Raw genomic sequence first — 13,615 nt, 5'->3', positions numbered from 1 at the left:
GTTTTTTTAAAAATATCACAAATTATTTATGTTTTAAAATTGTGGTAAAATACACATAACATAAAATTTACCATTTTAACCCTTAAGTGTGCAGTTCAGTGGTATTAAATGCACTTACATTGTTGTACAATATAAATGCACATCCATCATCAACCATCCATTTCTAGAATTCCTTTCATCTTGTACAACTGAAACTCTGAACATTAAACAATAAACCCTCCCTCGAGCCTCTGATCACCACCATTCTACTTTCTGTGTCTATGAATTTGAGATTTTTAGTTTTCAAGTTGACAGATGGGCCCATGGGTGTTCATTTTGTTGTCAAGTTTCATAACTTGCATATACATACGCACATATTTTTTTGTATGTATAAAATAGTATGTACCTTATTTTTTAACGGCTTTATACCTGGAAAAATGATGACAATATCCAAAACTGGCCAGAACATAAGTGCCAGCAAGCATGTAAACTCATAGAATTTTTTGGACATTTTAAACTTAACACACAGTAAAATTGACAAATATTTTATGGCTTTTGGGAGCTACTATGTTTTCAATCTTGGTTTCTGATTATTCATCAGTAGTATACAGAAATATGATAAATTTTTGTGTGTTGACCTTGTATCCTTGCTAAATTCATGTATTAGTTCTAGGAGGCTTTTTCTTATTATTGTTGATTCTTTGGGAATTTCTATGTAGACAATGATGTTTTCTGTTAATAGCGACAGTTTTCTTTCTTTCCAGTCTGTATGTTTTTAAAATTTCTTTTTCTTGCCGTATTGCACTGGCTAGATCTTTGAGTATAATATTAAATAGGAGTAGTGAGAGTGGACATCCTTGCCTTGTTCCTGATCTTAGAGAGAAAGCAGTCTTTCACCATAAAGTATGACGTTAGGTATAGGATTTTGTAGATGTCCCTTGTCATGCTGAAGAATTTCCTTTCTATTGCTAGTTGTCTGAGAGGTTTTGTGGGGTTTTTTTTTATATTCAATGGCTGTTGATTTTTGTCAAATGCTTCTTGCATCAATTGATATGATCCTGTGGTTTTACTTTTCAGAATATTAATATGGTTTCTCAAATTGATTTTTGAATATTAAAACAGCTTTGCATTCCAGGTTTAAATTCTACTTGATAATTATGCATTAATCTTTTATGTATTGATGGATTTGGTTTGCTAATAATTTGTTGCAGATCTTTGTATCTGCATTCATGAGGGACACTTGTCTGCAATTTTCTTTTCTTGTACTATCTTTGTCTGATTTTCGTATTGATATATTTTTTTGGAGGGCAATTTGTCAACTGTAACAGCAGTCTTAGAAATGTGTGTGCCCAAGGACTTCACTTCTAAGAATTTATCTTAAGGAAATAATTAGAGATTCTCATTACACACAGACTTTGGGTTCAGACACACCTGGATTTAAATATAAACGCATCCCCTTACTAACTGCTTAAGTTCTGTGCTCTGTTTCCTGATCTGTAAAATGAGGATAAGAGGACCTACCTCACAGAGATGCATTAGATGAGACAATTCACACACAGTATCCAACACCTAGTAAGCTTTAGGTAAATGGTAGCTCTTGGTGTTATGTTATACTCTCTAGTCTCTGTAGTCCAGATGGAAGGATATCATCTTTGCTCCCATATTAACTCCCACTTTGAATCTCCTTATTGGTGGGTATTCGATCTCCTCATCCCCGATTCCTCTGTCTTATATTATGCGTGCTAGACGTTTAAAAGGAAAGGGCAAAGGCAAACAAACAAACAATATATATATTGTCCCTGCCGTCAGGGAGCTCAATCTATTAGAAAGACAGAGGCGCAAACGAACCAGTAACACGCAGTGTAACAGCATTATAATGGGGCGTCGGCCCATGGGGTAGCTGACCCTGGACGCACACTCTGAGCGTCTGTATCTGGAGGCTGGGCCGTCACCGGAGCTGAGGAACCGGGAAAGAGGGCGGCAACTTCTCCAGCGTAGCCTCCGGTAGTGGTGGGGGGCGTTCAGACTGGCTGTTTCCACAACTGGTCTAGCCACCCTCTTGAGGCCTCACTTGCAAGGTCTTCAGCGTTTGAGGAGGCAAGAAAGGTCACTTCCGGTCCTCCAACCTCGGAGGCGCGCGGACGCTCGGCCGTAACTGAACAACTCGAGCTCCAAGTCTCTGATTGGCTCTGGCAGGTGGGGGGGCGGGATGTGGCAGCGAGGGGCGTGGCCCTGCCGTCTCCCAAACTGGAGTCTTCCTCGCAGAGCGGAAGCCGACCTCTCCTGCCCCGGAAGTGCAAGTCTGGAGGTCGTGCAGGTGTGGATTCCGCCAGCGAGGCGGGTTTTTTCGAGATGCCGGGGGCTGAGGCCAAGGGCTCGGAGTTGTCCGAGAGGATCGAGAGTTTCGTAGAGGCACTGAAGCGGGGCGGCGGGCGGCACAGCTCCGAGGACATGGCCCGGGAGACCCTGGGGCTGCTGCGCCGGATCATCACGGACCACCGCTGGAGCAATGCAGGTGAGGCAGGCCTAGCTCCATCGCCTCCCTCGCCACTTTCCGTTTCCTATCCCCGGGCGGAAAGTCGCCCAGGCCCCACCGCGCCCTTGCCGCGCTTACCCTCTGTCTTTGGACGACAGGGGAGCTGATGGAATTGATCCGCAGAGAAGGCCGGAGAATGACGGCCGCTCAACCGTCAGAGACCACTGTGGGCAACATGGTGCGGAGAGTGCTCAGGATCATCCGGGAGGAGTATGGCAGGTCAGGCCCACGTCCTGGGCCGGGGGTTGGACCCAGTGACGCTTTTTACATGGAGCCTTTATTGGAGCTGAGCAGCTGTTGTTACCTTAATGACCACATCTCTTCCCCACCTCCCTCTTTGGGTCTTGTTGCCTCCATAGACTCCACGGACGCAGCGACGAGAGCGATCAGCAGGAGTCCCTGCACAAACTCTTGACATCCGGGGGCTCGAGCGAGGATTTCCGCTCCCATTATGCTCAACTCCAGTCCAACATCATTGAAGCAATTAATGAGCTGCTTGTGGAACTGGGTGAGTCCTGATCCCTAGGTGGACAGGACAGGTGGCAGGCAGATGAGGGAACAGAAGACCCTGGAAGTTGTCATCAGCAGAGATGGGAGATTACCAGTCCTCTGGTGCTCGGAAGTTTGCCCTCATCCTGATTAGGAAGGGTTGGAATAGGTGGCAGACTAAGATAACCCTCTTTACATTTCCTTACAGACTAACCCCTTATCGACTGCAGATCTGCTGTGGCGGAGACTCTATTTGGGAAGAGCTTTATTTTTATTTTAAAGAAGATGAACCCCCGAAAACCACAGTTGATAGACCCTCCTTCACTAAACTTCCTCTTGAATTTTTATACAGACACACATACACATATACATACACATACACATACACATAGGCCACCTTCACCCACTTGTCTGTGTGACTCAGGAGAACTGTAGATACTTATTGCAATCAGCGTTCCCAGGGGAGGAAGAAGCCGAGTCTGTCTGTGCACTGAGCTGCTGCTTCCAAATCCACCCCCCCCACCCCACCCCCAGTTTTTCTGCCGTGGCCTCCCTGTCAGTTGGAGGTGTTGTGGCCACCTTTTGGAGGAGGAGTTCTTTGGGGGGAAGCTCTGTTTACCCCACGCTCAGCACTTTAGAATTTCCCAAATTGGACCATTTCTTGCCTAAATTCATTGTCTTCAAAGTCAATTGTAAAGAGCTGGTGTTGGGACCCGGCAGGGGCACAGGGAGTAAGTTGATGAATAGGGGTGCTGCTGGGCAAGAGGGTAGGCTGAGAACTTGGGAGATGGAAGATCGTGGAGGAGCAGGGCTTTTAAGGAAAGGTGACATTCCACATTAAGTCCATTGACCACGTGTTACCAGGGTCTGCTAGGTGGGCAGTCTAGAGAAGGGTGCACATCCCTTTCTGTTTTCTGTAGTGTCTGTCTGTGTTGTAGCATAGCAGTGTCATATTTTTCTTGAAAAACTGGCTTCTTGCAGAAGGGACAACGGAGAACATCGCAGCCCAGGCTCTGGAGCACATCCACTCCAATGAGGTGATCATGACCATTGGCTTCTCCCGAACAGTGGAGGCCTTCCTCAAAGAGGCTGCCCGAAAGAGGAAATTCCATGTCATCGTGGCAGAGTGTGCACCTTTCTGTCAGGTACGGGGACTGCTGGAGTTGCTAAGAAAAATTTAAAATAAGGAGAGAATAAAGGAGGGGTGGGTGGGCTCCATGCCATCTTTGAATTGATAAGCAAGGCACAGTGAGAAGACAAAGTAAAACACTAAGGGAATTTTCAAGTTCATCCTGTTAACATTCTTAAACATTGGTTTAGGAAAGTTGGGTGACATATTTTTCATACCATATAAAGAAAGAAACCTTTGTTTTTAACCTTCAAGACCCAGTTTAGATATCATCTCCTCTGGGAAACTGTTTTTCACGGCTGTTCTTCTCCCCCTTCTCCCCAACCCTTCCAATAGTAAATGAATCAATTCTAGCTCTATACTACTTCCTACTTCAGTACCTCTATTATTATATCTATTACTGCATGTTAGAGGTTTTTTTAATATATATATATATATTAAAAGTTTTATATATATATATGCCTCTCCTAAAAACTCCTTGAGAGAGTCAGTGGTATTCACTTCTGTAAAATAAAGGCTCAATAAATGTTTTCATAGAACTGGTAAAAAAAGAAAAAAAAAAATAAGAAAGTTGGGTGAGCTGCTAGGCCCAAGAAAAAAATAAATATTGGTTGTTTTAGGAATCAAAATAGGGTAAATTACCTTGAGGATGACTGATGCTTGGTCTAACCTCACTCAATCTTTAGGTAAATAATAGGTCTCCAAAAAAGGAAGTATGTAAGGATGCAAGGAGGTTGTAAAATAATGAGCTAGGATCTGTCTTGTCAGCTCTGCTGCATTATGCAAGCAAGTCATATTTCCAGTTTTGTGGCTGTCCTAGTGCTGCTGGGGAGTAATAAACATGTATTAGAGTCCCCTGGGCTTCCTCCTGCTTCCCAGAGAATACCTACCAGATGAGTTAGTTATCTGTTGGAAATTGTGCGTTGGATATACCCAGTATCACAGAATCCCCAGAGCTCTTTCATTCTCTCTCACTCTTCCTCCCAGCATCAGCCTTTCTCTCCTATTGCAGGGTCATGAGATGGCAGTCAATTTGTCCAAAACAGGTATTGAGACGACTGTCATGACGGATGCTGCCATTTTTGCTGTTATGTCAAGAGTCAACAAGGTGGGTGTATTTGGGTTATAGTGTGTCGAATTCATGAAGATTATACTTCTAAAATGTTGGTTCTCCACCCCCACCCCACCCCCAATATCCATGAGAAGGGAGGAAAGTTTCTAGCACCTTTTAAAAATATATACATGGGCCTTTTTAATCTATTAACTGATTTTGTTTCCCCCTTTATCTGAATCATTATTCCTCACTTGGAGGAGCCTCATTTTGGTTAAAGCATTGAAAAGAATTAAGTGGGACTAAGGTAAGTGTGTCAGCTGCTAGGGATCTGGTAAAGGGCTGCTCATTTCTGCTCAGAGAGCTTGGCGGTGGTGGATGGTGGAAGAAAGGCTCCCTGCTTCTCAGGAGGTATGAAAGATAGATTTCCAGGAAAGACAGGGCTAAGAACAGTGGATATTGCAGTTTCCTGTCCTGTACTATGTTCATTCTTCCCTTGCGAACCCGCTTTTATGCTAGAACTTGTGGTCTGAGCCTAGACTCCCTTTCCCTTGGGTGTACCAGCGTGTGACCCCCCAGTACACCAAGACTGAGGCTGAGCATTCCGGCTCTTGTGCCCAATGGCCTGTTTAGGGCTCTATTCCTAGGATGGCTAACATTTTCTTTCCTGTCCCAAAGGTGATCATTGGCACAAAGACCATCCTGGCCAACGGTGCCCTGAGAGCTGTGACAGGAACTCATACTCTAGCACTGGCAGCAAAACACCATTCCACCCCACTCATCGTCTGTGCACCTATGTTCAAGCTTTCCCCACAGGTATGTCTGTCTGTCTCCATCTGCTCTCTCGTCTGTCTCTAGCCAACAGAAGGAAGTCAAGGTGTAGGTCTGAACTGTGGGCCTTCAACCTTCTCACTCTGGGGCTTCTCTTTGTCTGCATTTACTCAATGGATTAGACCCAGTGGAGGCTGGAAAAAGCCACAGAAGTCTTGATCCAGGAAAAGCCACTGATAGTTACAACCTGTCAGCTTCAGGAAGTCAAAATTGTAAGGTCAGGACAATACGCAGTTGGGGAAGGCCCTTTGTTTACATTGCCACCACTCGCTGACACCATTTCTGAAAATGCCAAGTAAGTTGAAACTAGAAACATAGAATTGGTTTTATTTGTTCCAGGGACTGTCCTCTGTAGCCTGAATACAAGAAGTTACTAAGTGAAGAGCAGTTTCACCAGTGATAGAAACTACTTGCTTTGAACATATCAGCCTATCTATAGGTGTCTACTTTTTTAAAAATTGAGGTGAAATTCACATAACATACAATTAACCATTTAAAGTTGTATAGTTCAGTGGCACTTACCACATTCACAGCATTGTGCAACTACCACTCTCTAGTTTCAAAACTTTTTCATCATCCCAGAAAAACACTCTGTACCTATTGAGTAATCACTCCCTATTCCTCCTTCTCCCCATCTCCTAGTAATTGCTAATCTGCTTTCTGTCTCTATGGATTTGCTTATTTTTGATATTTCACATAAAAGGAGTCATACAACATGGACCCTTTTGTTTCTGATTTCTTTCACTTAGCATAATGTTTTGGGGCTTCATCCGAGTTGTAGCACAGTACTTTGTTCCTTTTTGTGGCCGAATAGTATTCCATTGCATGGATATACCACAATTTAATTATCCATTCATCTGTTGATAAGCATCTGAGTTATTTCTACCTTTTGGCTTTTGTGAATAATGCTGCTGTAAGCCTTTGTAATCAAATGTCTGTGGATGTATGTTTTTTATTTCTCTTGGGCGCATACCTAAAAGTGGAAGTGTCAGATGAGCTGACACTCTCTTTTTTTTCTTTTTCCCTAATTCTTTTTTTTCTTTTTCCCTAATTCTTTTCCAGTTCCCCAATGAAGAAGATTCATTTCACAAGTTTGTGGCTCCTGAAGAAGTCCTGCCTTTCACAGAAGGTACAGAAGTTGCTTGAATGTATGCGGCACACGCGCTTGTGTGTTTTGGGTTTTTGTGTATGTGTGTTTCGGTCTTTTGGTTTTGGTTTTGGTGGCCAATGGGATTGAATGCCGTCAGGTTGTGGTTTTTTTTATCATACTTCTTGTGGGGACTGTTCTCTTTAGCAGCTTAGAGTGCTTGGGGTCCTGATCTAGTCGATGTTCATTTTCTTCTAAAACTAATATATTTTAGCTGCGTTATTGGGGCCATGGCGGGTTGGATCACCCAGCACTGACTGGGTTTGGCCTTGAAAGTTCTTTGAGACACAGGCGACAAGCCAATGAGAAAATGTTCTTGTTTTCGGCTGCTGCAGGGAGTCATTCTGGTAACGTGACTGCCAAAGAAAGCAGGCTCTGAAATGTTACTTCTGAAACTCGCCTGTAGCCTGGACACCTTTGTGTGTTGGGGTCCATTTCTCTCACATATTCTGAAGGCAGCTTTGCTCAGTGAGCCTGCTGCCTCGTCAACAGTTCGCGTGGGCTTTAACACCCTCCTGGAGCAAAGCATAGTACTCGGGGTGCTGATTCTTCTTGGAAATTGAATAACTTCACCATTTATCCAAACATTCATTCTTTCAAGAAATATTTATGACTATTGAGTACCCACTGTGTATCCAACACTATTTCAGGCACTAGGGATATAACAGTGAATAACATAGATAGGCCCTGCTCCCCCAGAGTTTACGTTATGTTGCAAAAGACAGACAAGAATATGTCAGGTCATGAGATGTTTTAGGAAGAAAACAAATACGAAGGATGAGATGGAAAGTGACGAGGGGACTACCTTAGTCCGGGGAAGGGACTTAATGAGATGGCATTTCAGCTGAGTCCTGAAGGAATACAGCCTGCTATGTGAAGATGAAGGAAAGAGTTTTCCAGGTGTTGGTGCAAAGGGCCTGGTTTAGGTACATGCTTAGCCAGTTGGAAGAACATGGCCATGTGGCTAGAGAGTAATGAGCAAGAGAGAGAGTAATATGAACTATAATTAGTGTAGTGTGGTGGCGAGGGGCCAGATCTTGAAGGTTGCAATCCCAAATCTGAATATTATTCTAAGGGTTATCTATGGAAAGGCATTAGACAGTTATAAGCATAGGGTGTATCATGATCTGAAGTCATCTCTTCTGGTTTGTATGTTGCTGCAGTTTCCCTTCCTTGGGGTGGCGAGTGTACTTGCATTACTGAGCCTAGAATCTATAAGATACTTAATTATTAGAACAGGAGCCTTGGTTTTATCTTTTGCTCATGTGATTACCTTTCAGGGGACATCTTGGAGAAAGTCAGTGTTCATTGCCCTGTGTTTGACTACGTTCCCCCAGAGCTCATTACCCTCTTTATCTCCAACATTGGTGGGAATGCACCTTCCTACATCTACCGCCTGATGAGTGAGCTCTACCATCCTGATGATCATGTCCTATGACCACCACTCGTCCTAAGCAGAAGCTGCTTAGGCAAACACAGAATGGAGTGGAGACTTCAGTGCCACGGCTGAAACACATCTTCCTTGTAATGGGGGAGTGATCTGGAGTCAAGCTGAGAAAACTTGATGCTGATACTGTTCCCCACCGTTTCAGTCATCCTATAACCAGGATGCAATCCAGGATGATTTTTTGCCTTTCAGGTCTCAACAGAGCAGCAGGGCTTGACCTATTGATTTTGGAGCCTCTTAGTGACTTGGGGCGTCTGTTTCAGGAACTTAAACTTTCTGGTTCAGTGGTGTGTTAAACACAACACTGCAGACCTTGCTGGGCTACAGGTTTTTGCTCAGAAATGACTACCACGCCTTTTCTGAGGCTGTGCCAATAAAGGCTGCTCGAAGGTTCCTGAGGTGATTTATTTACTGTCCTGCTCTGGCTGAAGCGCCTGCAACAGCAGCAGCAGAGCCCTTTGGTGTTTTCATAGAGGGCAATGATCAGAGGTAACAGCCTAAAACAGAAATGCAGATGAAAGTGTTTATGATTCCTTTATAATTGACTGGAATTCATCCCAAACAACTTGTTAATAATCCAAGACAGTGGTTCCAAAATCACTGATCATCAGAATCATCTGGGAGTTTGAGAAAATATACAATCCCAGACCTACTGCATCTGATCTCTGGGATGGCACATGGGAATCTGCTTAGAGTGCCCCAGAAAAGGACGCCCTCATGTACTGTTAATAGGACTGTAAATTGGTACAACCTTTTCCAGGGCAATTTTGAGTCTTCTAGAATTATTTTTACAAGCACACAAAGACACAGACAAGAATGTCCATTGTAGCAGCTGTAATGTCACAGCCTAAGTGTCCAGCAATATAGCATTTTGTATTCTGTTAGTTAAAAACAAGACAGGTTTTAAAATAAGTATGATGTACCGTGGAACATTATGTATACACTGCAACAGAGGTTTCTAAGGGTGGCTTGAGATCAGTGTCTGGATTAGACATTTTAGATGGTTCATCTAGTATTTAATTTGAATTATTTACCAGTATTTTAAAATCTGGAGGTTACACATTAAACAAATTCAGATTTCTTGCTACTCCTGAAGATTTGGCAACTCTGGGCCCACATTACCAAATGGCAGCATTTGGCTATAGTTGGGTAGCTTCTAATTCCATTAAATGGAGAACCCCCAGTTTTCTGCTGTTCCAAGCCATGTCCACTAAACTCATTTATGTTGTCTGCCGAACCCTCGTAGGCATCTGAGTGGTGACCCTTGTGTTAATGAATGGGATAGATTTGTAAGCAAGTCTGTTTTATATTCTGTATAAAACCAAAATCAAGCTGGGAAAACAAGCTGCAGAGCAATCTACATGATATGACCCTAACTAACTTCCTTAAAACAAAATATATGCATGCATAGGATAAAAGTCTGGAAGAGTAACACCAAACGGTGGCAAGAAGGAGGACAGCTTCAAATTTTATTTAGTGTGTTTGTATATTGTTTCTATTTTTTATGTGTACTGCTTTAGTAATTATGATTTCAAAAAGTCTCCCCAGGTTATCCAGATGATCTGGATGCCATGTTTGGGAAGTTTGGTCCAAAACAGGGGTCCAAGGTCCACTGAGTGTGCAGGGGGAACCCCCTGGGATGCTTGTCACAAAGCCAGCCTCCTGCCTCTCGCAGCAGTGTCTATGAGGTACGGGAGGAAGTTCTAGGAATCTGCATGTTTAACAAGCAACCCAAGGGATTTTAACAGGGCATTTGATAACCTTGTTTTGATAAACACTGGCCAGAGGTAGACGATGAGGGAAAGGGCTCTACTCTCTGTTAGCTACTTGACATGAGCAGATCTTTTCCTTAGGATTCTTATCTTCCCTGAGACAGGGAAAAAGCAAGACTGAAGAGGGTCAGTCTAAAGGACTGACCTAAAAGATCTCTGACACAGAAGAGCCTGGCTCACTTAGGTCTCTGTCAGTTATTTCTTAAAGCATCTAAGACCCCACGCTTTCTCAGTGAAGTGGCTTATAGCTACCAATTTCGAGCAATTGTCTCCTCTGAAGGCACCAGTTCTTGACGGCAGCTCACTTGGGTACGACCATGTGCTCTGGGGTAAGAGCAGCAGTGAGTCAAGGAACTTAAATCTGTTTCTGGCTCCAAAAGTGCTTTACGATACTTGTCCTTTGTGCATCTTGGTCCCTGGGTCTAAAATTAGCACCAACATCCTGCCCAGGCAGAACTGAGATGGACGAAGTTTACCAGGGTAGAGGCTGTCTCTTTGGTCAACACTTACAGTGCCTAGAACAGAACTGCACAAATGTGTACTCTTTAGAACCTCAGTCAAGTAAATCCCACAAAGCTGTTTATATGCCTGGTTTTTCTATTTCTCTCTCTCCCTTTTCCCAGTTGAGGAAGAGTAAATATTGGAAAGGGAGAACCTGATCTGAACAGGGAGAAGCTAAGGTGTTTGTGTCAGCTTCCTACCTTATCAGCCTTTGTTTGGGCTTGCCTCTCACCCCTGCTTTTGGAGCAGAATCCAGAAGCTCATTTAAAAACTGTTGTAGCTTGGAAAATTAATAGAGGATTACATGGACGTGGAAGTCTTCCTGAATAGGCTTAATAAACCAAGTTAGATCACTTACTCAATACAGTTGTAAAGACGCTTTTTCCCATGGTTTATGTCTTCCAATTTGGACGGAGGGCAGGAAAGGCACAATTCCTGGAACTCAAATAAGGAATAGAAATTCCCAACATAGCCTCTTAAGAGAAGTCTCTGAAAAATACTCTACCAAGAAAAACTGAAGTGTAAAGTGATACCTCAAAGAAAAAAATGCCGGTACTCGTAAGATCATAAGTTTCACAGATATGCTTCAAAGCCATTTCTCAAAGTAATCTGTTGCAGCAGTCTTTGGGTTTATGAAGGCTGCCAGGCTCACAGTTCCACCATTGAGCTCCATGACTCTGTAATACCACATATGTAGAACTCAGTACATCAGAATGCTTTGCCATAAAGATAGTACCAGATGGTGATGTAATTATTGTAAAGGCCTACACTATCCACCTGTCCTTGCAAAAACTCCCTCTGCAGATATGCATCTAGTTGACACAAAGGAGCTATTTTGAAATGTGGTTTGGAAATGTTTTTTAATCTCTGCTTTGGATTATCCTTTCATTCACCAAACAGTTGTTCCAGGATGTTGTGCAATGGCTAAGCGATTACAACCAATAAAGAGCTATAGTCTAAGCTTTCGGTCTTCACAACACACAGCAGAGGGCTGCCTTCAAGCCTAACCACACTTGAAAGGACGATCGCCTAATGTTTAAATTAAATGTTGTGCTGACGAGAAGGGGCCTTTCAGTAGTGTTTTTGCAGGCATGTTAGTTACATTTATTTATTTTATAAATTTATTTATTTATTATTTATTTTTGGCTGTAGGTCTTCGTTGCTGTGTGCAGGCTTTCTCTAGTTGTGGTGAGCGGGGGCTACTCTTCGTTGTGGTGCACGGGCTTCTCATTGTCGTGACTTCTCTTGTTGTGGAGCACAGGATCTAGGCGCGCAGGCTCAGTAGTTGTGGCACACGGGCTTAGTTGCTCCGCGTCATGTGGGATCTTCCTGGACCAGGGCTCAAACCCATGTCCCCTGCATTGGCAGGCAGATTCTTAACCACTGCACCACCAGGGAAGTCCCTACTTACATTTAGAATTAAGACCTGCCTAGAGAAGAAGGAAGCTACTTAAAAACTTGACAAGATTCCAAAGATTCATAATTTATATGTAAAATTCTGCAGTTAACTACTATAAAAGAGAGGTCATGAAATACTTAAGTAATGATAAACTAATAGCAGTAGCTAACTCCAGACTACCATTTTTTTTCTTTTTTGATCGATTGGATGCTCCTTAGAGCAAGTTGTTTAGTCAGGCAAGTTGTACAGGGAAAGTCTGGCCAAATCCAGCTTCTTCACACCGCTACTTGAGTCATGCTAGCTTGCTGGTTCGATAGATGGAGACACTCAGATGTAAGACACTCAGATTCCCACAGGCTTTGATCAGGTTGCCTGAACTTTATCAGATGTTTCTGGATCAGATTGAGTACTCTGTGACAAATGGGCATGGGATGAAAGTGATTCAAGGTCTTGAAAAATCCTAAACCATAAGATAACTTCTTTTTTTCTTTATCTCTTCCACAATTTCTGCCTCAATACATTTAGAAGGGACTCACTAAATGTTACTGAATGATAAATAAATGAATAAATGGAGAGAGAGAAGGAAGGAAGTGTTTATTTCGTGCAGATTATCCAGATTTTTGGTTTCCCAGACTTTCTTTTCCTCTCTTCTGAACCCACCTTTTTGCCATCTCACTGTTGATGAGCAACTTCAGCTGAGAAGGGGTGAAAATTGGCACGATATACAGTGGCAAACATACCAGTCAGTTCTCATTGTTAGCCTGCTTTTGTGAAGGGTTTCGATGGAAGGAGGTGCACTTCAGTGGAAAACAGGTAGGGAGAGTCTAGTTCCTTGTGCCAGAAACTGCTCTTCCCTTCCTTCAGATACGCCGGTACCGGCCCCCACCTGAAGCTCGGGCTGAGCCTGGTTGTCAGTGCTGTCTAGGAACTGATGGGCTGCATCTGTTCTTACTTGGCATGGCTTCCTCAGCCCCCTGCACATCTCTAGAACTTGGCCTTGGGCCCCTTCCTGCTCTGACCTGTTATGGTTGCCTTGTTCTTTTTATGATCTGTTAGGCTCAGATCCCAGCTGTTCATTTGTGTCTGACCTTTTGCCTTGCTCTGACGTCTGATTGCTAGACCCTCTCCGTTCTCAACTACTCATGGAGTTCCAGATCCCCAGCTGGGTTCTGGACTTTGCCCTAGCCCCCTCCCCAGACTCTCCTTTTCCTTCTAGCCTACATTCTAAGCTTTGCCTTAAGCTTTTCTGATACTAGCTCCTATTGCCATCTATATAGCCTTAATTCTGACGGTAGAATTGTTAATTTCCATTTATTTCAATAATAAAGACATAG

At 43.4% G+C, this 13,615-nt stretch overlaps 1 protein-coding gene across 1 annotated transcript; it reads left to right on the top strand.

Annotated features, from left to right (window-relative positions):
• Window positions 1–2,279: 2,279 nt before the first annotated feature.
• EIF2B2 (eukaryotic translation initiation factor 2B subunit beta) lies at window positions 2,280–13,493 on the top strand. The gene is made up of 8 exons (XM_079914657.1): window positions 2,280–2,494; window positions 2,614–2,734; window positions 2,875–3,023; window positions 3,986–4,149; window positions 5,146–5,241; window positions 5,863–6,000; window positions 7,078–7,144; window positions 8,443–13,493. The coding sequence occupies exons 1-8, from the start codon at window positions 2,332–2,334 to the stop codon at window positions 8,598–8,600; spliced, it is 1,056 nt and encodes a 351-aa protein (XP_079770783.1). The 5' UTR covers window positions 2,280–2,331; the 3' UTR covers window positions 8,601–13,493.
• The last annotated feature ends 122 nt before the right edge of the window (window positions 13,494–13,615 follow it).

The sequence above is a fragment of the Stenella coeruleoalba genome, assembly GCF_951394435.1.
Source record: "Stenella coeruleoalba genome assembly, chromosome: 2".
In the NCBI taxonomy this organism is placed as follows: domain Eukaryota; kingdom Metazoa; phylum Chordata; class Mammalia; order Artiodactyla; family Delphinidae; genus Stenella; species Stenella coeruleoalba.
The sequence above is the reverse complement of the archived record's forward strand: the minus strand, read 5'-3'. Positions and strand labels throughout refer to the sequence as shown.

Bases quoted from the DNA above. Each gene is read 5' to 3' on its own strand.
- EIF2B2 (XM_079914657.1), top strand. From the start codon at position 2,332: ATGCCGGGGGCTGAGGCCAAGGGCTCGGAGTTGTCCGAGAGGATCGAG. The intron at 2,735-2,874 runs GTCAGGCCCACG...TTGCCTCCATAG, and splicing joins ATCCGGGAGGAGTATGGCAG to ACTCCACGGACGCAGCGACG. The intron at 6,001-7,077 runs GTATGTCTGTCT...ATTCTTTTCCAG, and splicing joins TGTTCAAGCTTTCCCCACAG to TTCCCCAATGAAGAAGATTC.